The sequence below is a fragment of the Podarcis vaucheri genome (assembly GCF_965113315.1).
Source record: "Podarcis vaucheri genome assembly, chromosome: 15".
NCBI classification, from domain to species: domain Eukaryota; kingdom Metazoa; phylum Chordata; class Lepidosauria; order Squamata; family Lacertidae; genus Podarcis; species Podarcis vaucheri.
In genome coordinates this window covers 24243637-24255707 of record NC_138753.1, presented here as the reverse complement: position 1 = coordinate 24255707, position 12071 = coordinate 24243637, and the positions used below count along the sequence as shown (strand labels likewise).

General features: G+C 43.7%; 1 protein-coding gene across 3 annotated transcripts in view; it reads right to left on the bottom strand.

The window, feature by feature from the left end:
* TRIM29 (tripartite motif containing 29) overlaps positions 1-12071 on the bottom strand; it is a 42404-nt gene that overhangs the window by 12120 nt on the left and 18213 nt on the right. For all 3 annotated transcript variants that reach the window (XM_082201030.1, XM_082201031.1, XM_082201032.1), the window contains exons 2-4: positions 10623-10718; positions 8001-8234; positions 6377-6575 (exon numbers count right to left, since the gene is read on the bottom strand). In XM_082201030.1, the coding sequence (XP_082057156.1) occupies positions 6377-6575; positions 8001-8234; positions 10623-10718 (529 nt within the window). The remainder of the gene's footprint in view (positions 1-6376; positions 6576-8000; positions 8235-10622; positions 10719-12071) is intronic.

Sequence of the window (12071 nt, the reverse complement as noted above, 5' to 3'; positions counted from 1 at the left end):
TGATGGTGGGAGTGTTGGATGACATTTTCACAAATATATGCATTGCTATGCACATTTTTTGCTGGGACGCGGGTGGCGCTGTGGGTAAAACCTCAGCACCTAGGACTTGCCGATCGCATGGTTGGTGGTTCGAATCCCCGTGGCGGGGTGCACTCCCATCGTTCGGTCCCAGCGCCTGCCAACCTAGCAGTTCGAAAGCACCCCTGGGTGCAAGTAGATAAATAGGGACCGCTTACCAGCGGGAAGGTAAACGGTGTTCCGTGTGCTGCGCTGGCTCGCCAGATGCAGCTTGTCACACTGGCCACGTGACCCGGAAGTGTCTGCGGACAGCGCTGGCTCCCGGCCTCTAGAGTGAGATGAGCGCACAACCCTATAGTCTGGCAAGACTGGCCCGTACGGGCAGGGGTACCTTTACCTTTACCTTTTATGCACATTTTACTCCATTATACAGTGGTATCTCATGTTGCATAACCTCCAGGTTACAAAATCTTCAGGTTATGACCGCGGCAAACCAGGAAGTGTATACTTTCGGTTTTGCCACTCGCACATGCGCAGAAGTGCTCTGCATGCCGTGCACATGCATAGAAGTGCTCTATTGCACCACGCAAGTGCACAGAAGTGGCGCCTCTAGTTATGGATTTTTTGGGGTGCACATGGCACCCCAAAATGAATTAAATCCATAACCAGAGGTACCACTGTATGTATTTTTGTACATATTACTTGACTGGAGAATTACGTTGCAAAATTCAGAGAAGTGTGAATTTCAAAGGATGGGTGTGTTTTGGTTCATGCACTGCTTCAGAAAGTGTGTTCACCTTTAAATGCAAACTGAATCCCTTTTCTCCCTCATCCTGAGGCACAGTTAAAAGGGGGTTATTTTTGTTGTGGTGGTGGTTTTAGGGATGTGGCCCAAGTCTCTGAATACTTTGCCAGCAGGGAAAGAAAAAATAATCCTGGTCATTTATTTGGAAAGTATAAATTCTCTTGATGCAGAAGGCTCTACTTCCATCCAAAAAGAACAGCAATTTCCATAACCTTCACTAAGAAGCAACATGGGGAGATATGTTTGGTCTAATAAAGTCTAAGCTTAATGTGATGTGGGAAATCCCTGAATACAGCTTCCAAATTCTTTTCCTTTTTTATAAAAGCCACTCATCATGCCCTGATCCAAAATGGGGTCATTTTCCTGACATAAATTTGTCACCTTCCAAGGCTACTATTAATCACTGAGGGGGAAGCATCAGTATGCTCTTTTCTTCTATAGGAAATTGAAATGGTTTGTGATGGGGAAACACACTGGGGCACCTCAATACTGCTTTGAGTAAAAAACAACAACCCAAAAACAAACCATGGGGTTATAGACAGCCCTAGGCCTACTTCAGAGTAGACCCGCTGAAGTTAATAGAAATGATTTTATTTATTTATTTATTAGATTTATATATTGCTCTTCATCATAATATCTCAGGGTAGTTCATAGAATAAAATACATGATTAGCATAGGTTCATCCATTTCAGTGGGTTAACTAAAAGTGCAGCTACTATGTGTTGCAAAGATCCATGCACGTGGATAGCACTACAGATATACTTATCCACAGTGGCAATGGAAAATTCACAAATTGAACTTATGTCTCATATATTAGTTTGTTCCTAGTACAGTAATACCTCGGGTTGAATGTGCTTCGAGATGAGCACATTCGAGTTGCGCTCCGCGGCAACCTGGAAGTAACGGAGCACATTACTTCCGGGTTTTGCTGCTTGAGCATGTGCAGATGCTCAAAATGACGTCATGTGCATGCGCAGAAGCGCCAAAACGTGAGCCACGCATGCGCAGATGCACGGACACAGGTTACGTTTGCTTCTAGATGCGAACGGGGCTCCGGAACGGATCCCGTTGACATCTAGAGGTACCACTGTACTAATAATATACTTATGGGGTGGGTTAAAAAAAATTCCCAGTGCTTTGAACACATTATCTCATCAACTGCTGCAGCAGCCTTATAAAGCAGGCCAGTAATCTTGTCACCATTTTACAGACAGGAAAGGTGAGGCTGTGTGAATATGGCTCCTGTGGATTTGGGATGAGGTTATTGTGGGTGGTATAACTTCAAGCTCCCTGGGGTCATAGGCTACTCTTTCCTCTTGACAGAGCATAAAATAAACCCATTAGGGTTGTCCACCAGGGTGGTGAACCTGTGGCCCTCCAGATGCTGTTGGACTTTAGCCCCAGTCAGGGATCATGGAGTTGTAGTTCAACAACATCTGTAGGGCCACAGGTTCCTAGCCCCTACTTAAAAGTCCTAAACATTTGGGGGCTGTTTAACTCAAGGACCACCTTCACTCAGTTGAGCTGCACCCCATATTTTAAAATCAGCTGCAGAGGCCCACAAATACAGTCTACTAAGTTCACAAGCACAGGACCTTGTCAGTGGTGCCCCGCAGTTATGAAATTCCCTTCCTACACAACTACAAAAGGTGCCTTCAGTGCAGGCCTTTGGACATACCTTGGACAATCTAAATGTATTTAACCATGTTTCTTGTGCTACCGATTCCAGAGGCTTAATACTTCCTTATAGTTCAAGATCCCCTTTTGCTGATTTGTGTGGGCTCTGTCCTGAAAATTAGTGCATGGCCCAGCAGCAGTTGCTTGTTGGACTACAGCTCCCATCATCTCTGATCATTGACCTTGATGGAAGCTGGAGACCCTCAGTATCCAGAAAGCCACAGGTTTGTTGTTCCTGATGCACATGTTGCCCAAATATGCCTCCTTCCCTTTCTAGCACCCTTCTTGATCTTCAGTTTTAAATTGGGGGTATTTTAAAATGCTGGCTCAGAAAGCTAGATGAGATTGTACCCATGACTGCACTCAGTTCAGTTCTATGTTTGATCTGCTTCCTCGTATCTTATTATTGCACCAGAGTGTTTCAGCATGTCTCTGGCACGTTAGATGTGTTTGAAGTCTAGAGAGATTTGTAAGACCCTTTGCCAAGGAACAAACAGAGGCATATTTGATACAGATCTTAATGAAATGATAAAGATCTGGGGTTTCCATGGCAACCTTCATCAAGAGCCACATCAAAGACCTTTCCCTGCGATAGAAGCCTTTCTCTGACTCCTCATCTTCCCTACACAAACGGAAAGGTGGTGAGAGTCATTACTCTCACATAAATGCCAGCCCCTCTGCCCTGGGCAAAGTAGATTGTGTCTGGAGGCCCAGTGATGATCTATCTAGGCATCTATCTGGTTCTCAGGACTGGGAGCTGCCAAGAGTTAATTCATATTTTTGGTTTCTCAACTCCTCGTGATGTGGAGAAATATTCTTTCCATTTTACAGATAAGTATCTGAGACATGAAACAGATTAAGGCCTTATATTCCCTGCATTATTGGGTTGGGTTTTTTGTTTTTTTTAAAAAAAGTGGGTAATACATCTCACAACTGTCAGCAGTTTTCATGGGGCCAGAAATTATGTGAATTATAAGCAATGATTAAGAACTACTGTGTTTCACAGCATCAGCAGGGAAAGAATGTAACTGCAGCCAAAACAAAATGCCATGGATGTTTTAACACTGACATCTGAATGGACGATTTCCCTTTTGTGCTGTAAAGGATAATTTTGGATGAAATGAATTGGCAGTCAGTTTGGTTTTGACAAAGGGAAGCAAGTCATTTACAGAGCAAAACAACTTTGTGCTTCATGAGCCCCCTATCATCCCTTGCGTTGGATAGGAGAATTATACTTTGATGATATATCCCCACCCTCTATGGTCTGAGGATCTCACAGACCTGGCTACTTGCAAACATATTTCATACAGGTGTCAATTTCATGTGGTTACCTATTTGGAAATCTTGGGTCACTGCATTGTCCATTTATTTATTTATTTATTTTCTTATTTATTTAATTTATATCCCACCTTCTGCTCCAAGAACCTCAGCTTCTTGCTTAATTTCTGCCACATGTGAGAAGTGCCATTTTAGTAGGTGAAACTTAATTTGGGGTGTGTGTGGAATCAGTTAGAGGTCTTAACAATATGTTTTGGGGCAATGTTTTGAGGAATTCAAATCTCCTATTGTTTTTGTGACTGGACAACATTTAGCTTGGCAAGTCTACCTTTGATGAAGAAGCACATAAATTAGTTTTTGAAAACAAAAAAAAATTAATTTTACCTTCTGTAAATGTCAGGTAATGCTAAATAAAAATAATTAATAAAACTGCAAGTACTTGGCAATCATTTTTAATGACTTCTATGCAATTCTCCACACTTTTTACTTAGCAAGCAAAATTAAATAATATTAATTTAACCAAAATACAGTGGTACCTCAGGTTAAGTACTTAATTCGTTCTGGAGGTCTGTACTTAACCTGAAGCTGTTCTTAACCTGAAGCACCACTTTAGCTAATGGGGCCTCCTGCTGCTGCCATGCCACCGGAGCACAATTTCTGTTCTTATCCTGAAGCAAAGTTCTTAACCTGAAGCACTATTTCTGGGTTAGCGGAGTGTGTAACCTGAAGCGTATGTAACCTGAAGCGTATGTAACTCGAGGTATCACTGTATATTCCAAATTCCCAAGTCATGTCACAACTTTTAGCACACCTCATTTTTGGAATTTGAAAGTTGAAAAATTCAACATGTCCTACACAGCCAAGCTCAGAAACAGTGACTGGTCCAAAGTCACACAGTAAGCTTCATGGCTGAGTGGGGATCTGAACTTAGTTCTCCCAGGTTTTAGTTCAACACTCTAACCACTCAGGGGCGTAGTGTTGGGCTGTGTGTGCCAGGAAAACTGAGTGTTGGGCTGGGGAAAAGATTTGTATTAGTTTACACTTTAATGCTGATCCACATGATCCTGAATCAACACGAAAACCTAAACACAGCTGTCCTTCAAAATTGCACTTATCTGAATTATGCGATATTCTTCGTCAACCCAAAGCTGCATGTGTTAGTGGAAAGTGTGCACAACAGTATATATATTAATGGAAGCAATGCACCCAAATGTGTTATTTTAGAGGGATAACTTGCAGAAATGTATACACTAGGCAAAAGGAATGTGCAGGAATGTGTGTGTTGGGGTGTGTGTGCACAAAATATATAAAAAATGTTCGTGTAGATTTTTGCAAACTGATTCAGAAGTGGGGCAAATTGAACATAAGACAGGTGAAAACAAGAAAATGAGGGAAACTGAAATTGGTAGATTCTTCCATTCCTACATGTGGCTAACCAGATGTTTTTGGACTTTCCCATCATCCCTGATTATTGGCCGTGCTGACTGGGACTGATGGGAGTTGGGGTCCATCAACACTTGGAAGGCCCCAGGTACCCCACTTTTGGCTTAGACAAACTCATGAAGGTGAAATTTATTGGTGGCTATTAGCCATAATAGCCAAGTGAAATCACTACATTCCATTTATTGGGTGTGATTATTCTCCTATATTTGTTGCATTTTTATTGCTCCACCGTTACTGATTAGCTAAATTGGTGCATGGTTTATTAAGTATTGCACTTTGAAGTCTCAGCTGTTCACTTAAGACATCCTGTGTCTTAAGATGGAAGGGTAGAGGTAAGTGATGCTGTTTTTACAGGGAGGCTGTAAATATTTTTATACCGGCCAGGCATTTGTATAATGAGGCAAACTATTTTCTGGTGAAGCTTTTACTGATCTTATTTGCTGTTGAATTGCTGCTGCTGCAACTTTGTGGTTTACACGATGTCTTATTTTGCATAATTGCTTCTCTATTGGTTGTTTGCCACCCTGAGCTCCAGACTGGAGGAAGGGTGAGATATAAGAATGAAAGAATGACTGGATAGATAGATAAATAAATAAATTCCATTTGTCACTAAGTGAAATAATTTTTAAAATAAAATAAAATCCCAGGCCTCTTAGAACTGTGGTTTAAGCTCTGCTTTTATGTAGCTGCTCCTACATTTCATCTGCATAACTTTTATCATTAGTTTTGGTTTGGATAATATTATTGCCGGTTTTTTAAAAAATATTGTATTTTGTGCTGGTTGGGGAACCTTTGCATTGAAGGGTGAAATAATAAAGACTTTTCAAAAAATAAAAAAGTGTACAGGAAGGATGCCTTTGCTTTGGGCAAATAAAGAGGAAAAGTTCTACAATTGTTTCTGCAAGTTTGAGCTCCAAGTATACTTCAAATGATAAAAGACCAAAGATAGTGAATAACTTCTCAGTGCAATCTTGTGCGTGTCTACTCAGAAGTAAGCCCAGTGATTACAAAGAGATGTTCTCAGTAAAGGTGGGTATAGGAGATGGCACTGTAATCTCAGAAACAGACAGGCCAGGGGCCTTGCTCAAGGGGAAGCAGAACCTTGAACCACTTCTAAACTGAATTAAAAGGCCAAGTGGAATAAGTTCCCCTTACCGTTCTCCATGTGGTTCCTCTCGATGAAGTTCCTGCTGAGGTCTGCCTTGCAGATCTTCTCAACATGTCTCATGCACACGTTCAGGAGGTCATCTCTCAGTATCCCCATAGACGGGCTCATGTTCTCTCCCTCCAGCAGGATGCTGTATGTCGGCAGGGATGGTGGAATGGTGTAGCTCCTCATCATTGCTCCAAATTCCTGCCAGGAATAATAGCGATAAACAGAAGTGGCGTACAGAGGAGGAGCAGGGTTTGGTCTGGACAAAGCCGCTGGGGTGAAGCTAAGCAGGCCTAGGTCTGGTCATTGGTCTAAATATTGATGGACCACTCAGAAATCCTAGATATGCCACCTTGAGTTCAATAGAAGATCTTGTAGTGATCCAGGGTTGCAGGGGGGGGGGGTCAAAGACTGATTACTATTTCTGCAGCAGGGTCCCTGTCTCCAGCGTCCTAGAGCTACTCAATCTCCATGAAAGAGGAGCTTTCTAGCCACTGTCTACTCCAAAGCTAGGGATTTAGGAACACTGAAAATACAAGGTGAATCCATTTCAAGAAAACGATGCAAAGGGTCTGTTATGTACAATGGAACTTCATGGAAAGTGCAACTTAAGTCTCTGCCAAATAAGATACTGGAGTGCTCCTAAACATTTGCCCATGTACATGTACAGAAAACAGTAGATCTAGCTGAATGGCAACTCATGGAGACCTGCATTGATTATGGCAATGCATCCCTAATAATTATTGTATAATTATAAGCTTATTGAATCATTATGGAAGGCATGTGCCTCTGAGGGGGTATGGCTGTGATCACCAGGAGCAGACCCTGTATTTCTGAATTTGCCACTACACTACTGAACGTAATTCTATTAGAAATAAAAAGACAGCGAACATATCAAAGGTAGCCAGTATGATGCATTCCAAATGTCACTGGATTGCAAGTTAGATCTTCGTTTGCCATGCTAGCTGGGGCTGATGGTAGTTGAAGGAATAATAATAATAGTAATTAATAATAATAATAATAATAATAATAATAATAATAATAATAATAATAATAATTCCCCACCGTACAGCGCTGGAGCGGTGCCGGCAGCAAACCGCTATATAGCGCATGTGCAGCGTTGCTACCTACAGCGCATGCGTGCAACACTGCACATGCACTGTATTTAGCGGATTGCCACCGTGCCACTCCAGAGCCGTACGGACAGTTTGTGGCTGTAGTGGCACCGGAGGAATCCCGGCACCATCCGTACAGCGCTGGAGCGGTGCCGGTGAAAAACTGCTATACAGCGCATGTGCAATGTCGCTACATATGGCGCCATACGTAGCAATGCCACACATGCACCCTACGTAGTGATGTCTGTCCCAGGTGTCCCTACGCCTTCCTTCACCCCTGTTTCCTCCTCCTAAGTTTCAGTGTAAAACTGAAGTTTCTTGTAAAAGTTTCTTGTAAACTTGTAAACTTACAAGTTTCTTGTAAAACTCTGCACTGGGGAGGAGGATGGAGACAAAATTAGCTCATTGGCTCTAGCTTCACCTAGTGTTGGCCTCCCTGCCTTCTGTCCTACCAGCCCCAATAGGCACCAGCCACCACAGTCAGCATGGGAGAAAAAACAGCCTTGCATACCTGCAGGAAGAGCACTGAGTCACTGATCTGGCCTATCTGCTCCCTGGTCTCCTTGTCTTCTTGCAAGAGTTTGGCCCTTTCTTCCAGCTCCTCCACAATCTCCTTGATGTTCTCCACAGCAACCTTCTCCCTGTGATCCAAACCGGCCTTCACTTCGTCCCGCTGCTTCTCCAGGTCACGGATCAGCTCTTTGAAATGCTGATCCACCGTGGCTTTCTCGTTGGTGGTGAAGTTCTAGATGAAGAGACAGGGAGAGAGAAATGCGCTGACTCATGTACCACAAAGCTTTTTCTCTGCATGGCTGGAGCTGACATTTGTCACAAAACGAAATGCCCATCACTGGTAGAGAGCAAAACCAAACCCCTTCTCCCTGATGCCCTAGTTTTCTGTGTGCAAGGATGCTCTGAAAATTGCAGACCCACACCGGGAGTGTGATGTGGGATGCCCAGGAAAAGCTGCACCAGTTCAATTTCCTGAGTGCATGTTTTAGAAACGTATGGGAGGGTGGAGGCTGGTCATTTCAGTGTTATGTCACTGAAATTTCTAGACACCTTCATGCAAAGTGTATCCTCGCAGGTGTGACTTATATTGTGTGCAGAATCCGATATAGAAACCATCCTATCAGGGGTGGGGAACCTCAAACCAGGGCAGGAGCAAATGTGGCCCTCAAGGTCTCTCCAACTGTCCCTCTCTGGCTTTGTTTCATACCCTGGGTGTTTTTCCCCTGTCTGGGATGTATCTTTGGCCTCTGATGCTGCCTTTTGCTTGTCCAGATGGAGGACATAGAGGGGTATGTGAGCATGATTAGAAACTTGACAAAAAGTCAAATTTATATTTATTGCTTCACTTTCCCTCTGGCTCTACCCACCATTGGCATGTGGCCCTCAGAAGCCTACTCAGAAGGGAATGTGGCTCTCAGACTAGAAAAAGCTTCCCCACCCTGGTCTAGATTATTAAGAGTAGCTGAACAAGGAGAAGTCTGAAAGGGTGCTTTTGTGCACAGTACAACCTGCAGGGCAGAGGTATAACAAAGCACTTCAAGATGACATCATCATCAGTTGATAGCTTCCCAGGTTTCCTCTGATCTAACCACGTTAGCGGTTTCTACTGAGAACGTTTCCACCCACACAGAGATTCTCAGCTAAATCCTGCGCTCAAAACATTCTGGTCGTTTCCCTGTGAATCAGGAGTCCTGTGAAACCCTGGGGAGACTTTTAAGCCAGACTTTTGCCAACCTGGTGCCTTTCAGATCATCGAGGGCACTAGTGGGTGTAGCAACATCTTGAAGTTCCAAGTTGGGGAAGACTGGCTTAGAACTGATGCAGAACTAGCTTCAGAGCTCCACTCAGCAATGAAGCTCATTGAGTGTCCAGACAAACTTTCCCTGCCTGTCCTGCCTCGTAAGGTTGTTGAAAGGATAAAATGGGTAGAGGATACGGAATAAATAAATAAACAAGCATGCCACCCTGAGCTCCTTTGCGGTAGGTCAGAGATTTATTTATTTTTTTAAAAAATGTAATAAGTAGTAAAAGAATGAAGATTACATTAACATGGGGCACAGTGAATCCATATAATGGAAGTTCCCATGCTCAGGTGTTCTCCTGCGATTTGGAAACAGAAAAAGCCGGCTTTGCATATATTGCTTGACATGATTTTTTATTTTTGCAACACCCTCGGATATTCAGGGATGAGCTCTGGCAGTCGAGATAAGCAGACAACTTTGGCAGAGCCAAGGCACAGAATTTAAATGTGCTGGGTAGTCCCCGGAGTGTGAGACGAGTTTGTGTGTTCCAGGCCTTCTGCCAAGTTAGATGTATGGGCCTATTCTCTCCCCCCCCCCCACACACACACCCCACTTCTAGTCCATGCGGTTGGTCTGGCCCTGAAGAGATACTCGAAAAGAAAAGTGAGCAAGAGGTGAGAACATGAGCGGAGGAAGCAAAATGACATCTTAGGAGAACCATATGGGGAGGAAATGGAAGTGAGGAGAAAAAAAGAGCAAGGCAGAAGGAGGTGGAAGCCTCCAGCTATATCTAATGCTGGTCAGAGTAGACTCACTGAAATTTATTTAGTTAGCTACAAAATATTGATATGCCACTATTCATAATAATGTGTGAGAATAGTTTACAATGCTATATATTTAATAATAATAATAATAATAATAATAATAATAATAATAATTAATAATAATATCAGAAATCATCTAGCTATTGTGGAAAGCATCTGTTTTCATTGCCTGCATAAGCCTGGTGGACTTGAAATGTTTTTAGCAAGCATTTGAAAGCCGAAGCAGAACCTCGCTGCTCAATCTCTATTGGGAGAGCATCCCACAAGACCGGGCCAATGACACTAAGTTCCCTCTTCACAGGGAACTTTGGGAATTGGAGTTTTCTGAGGGAGTCTCCTAGCAATTCTCAGCACACCGTAACAAAACTACAGCTCCCAGAATTCTTTGAGGGAAGCCATGACTGTTTAAAGCGGCATCAAAGTGCTTTAAATGTATGGTGTGGTCATGGCTTCTGCTGGAGTGCAAAAAGTAGGAGGAAGGAAATGAGCAGAGCAATGAGGGGGGAGTAGTTTTGGGAAGAAGAGGGAAGTGGGAGGATATTGTGTGGCTCTCACCTTGATACGGTCCCTCTCTTTCTGCCACTTGTCCACTTCATCTTCCAGCTCAATGATTTTCAGCTGCAGCTGCTCTTTCTGCAGAGAGAGCTCAGTCTGTGGAGAGGAAAGAAAGCCACCAATGAAATCAAACTCTGCTAGGCGGCAGCTTCAAAGCCCACAGATGCTGCTTACTTTTGCCCTTGGCCCCTGGACTGCAACTCCCATGAGTTACAGGTTCCTGGCAATTAGGAGTAGCTATCACAGATAAACAAGCTCATCTAAATAATCTCACTAGTTGGGTCAGACAATCCCAATCCCCAAGCCGAACACACACACACACACACACACACACACACACACACAGCTAGACTTAAAGCTTTGAGCAGATTTCTATCTACCCTCATGAATTGGGTTTTTTTTAGGGGGTTAGGATTATGCTTACCCCCCCATCACATTCATGTGGATTGCTGTGGGGGGTGGAGGGTGTCAAGGAGCCAGATTTCAAAATCCAGATGTGTTTGAAGCCCAGGGCCCAGCCCAGGGTGTGTCGCTGCAACAATAACAGTTTTCCATGTAATTACAGGATGACGTGGCCCATGTTGCAACAGAGAGGAGGACGCCCTGGGCAGAAATTTTGTTTAGACATGACCACAGATTCATTCACTCTGCGTCTAGCCCTTTGACGATGCCATGATCAAGGCAGGGTGAGGAAGACAGTGAGAGCAGAAAGGAGGACTGAAATCCACCAGCTCGCTCAGGCACTGTTTAATCACAGCCCACTTTGTCCCTTCCAAGCCTTGAGAGCAGAAGCAGAAAGGGTTAAGGGTTGTGCAGAGATGTGTTTGCATGGCTGGCTGTCCCTTGACTGGTGCATGATTCTAGGAGCAATTTGCCTGTCCAAAGATCAGGTTTGTCCAGGTAGATGAAAATGTGACAGAGGGCATCTGGAAGGAAGACGGTTTTCTGTGCCTTCCCCTATTTCTCCATCATAAAGTGTGGCCCGGTGATTCAGCTGTGATTCCTGCATTGCAGGAAGCTGGACTACATGATCCTTGGGATCCAGCTCTACAATTCTATGACTGACACCTGGATTTCAATGCATGAGACCCACAAATAGGCGTGTTTGCCCTAGTGCAAATCTTGGAGTTGCTGTGCACTCGGTGTGCTGTCTTTCTGTGTGGTGTGCACTAGGCCAGTTTCACATCAGTAGTTCATCCCACGACACACCTGGAGCCCTGCACTCACATAGCTGCTTTTTGTAAGAATCTAAGAACTGCTTTGTAGAGTAAAGGTCTGCCTAGCCCAGTCTCCAGTTTCCAACAGTGACCAGCCACAAGATCACAAGCAGGTAAGGCACATTTGTCCCCGACATCTACTATATCCAGAGATACACTGCACTTGAATGTGCAGGCTCCATTTAGTCATCGTGCCAAATCAAATTACTATCATGCTAATTCATGTCTCCAC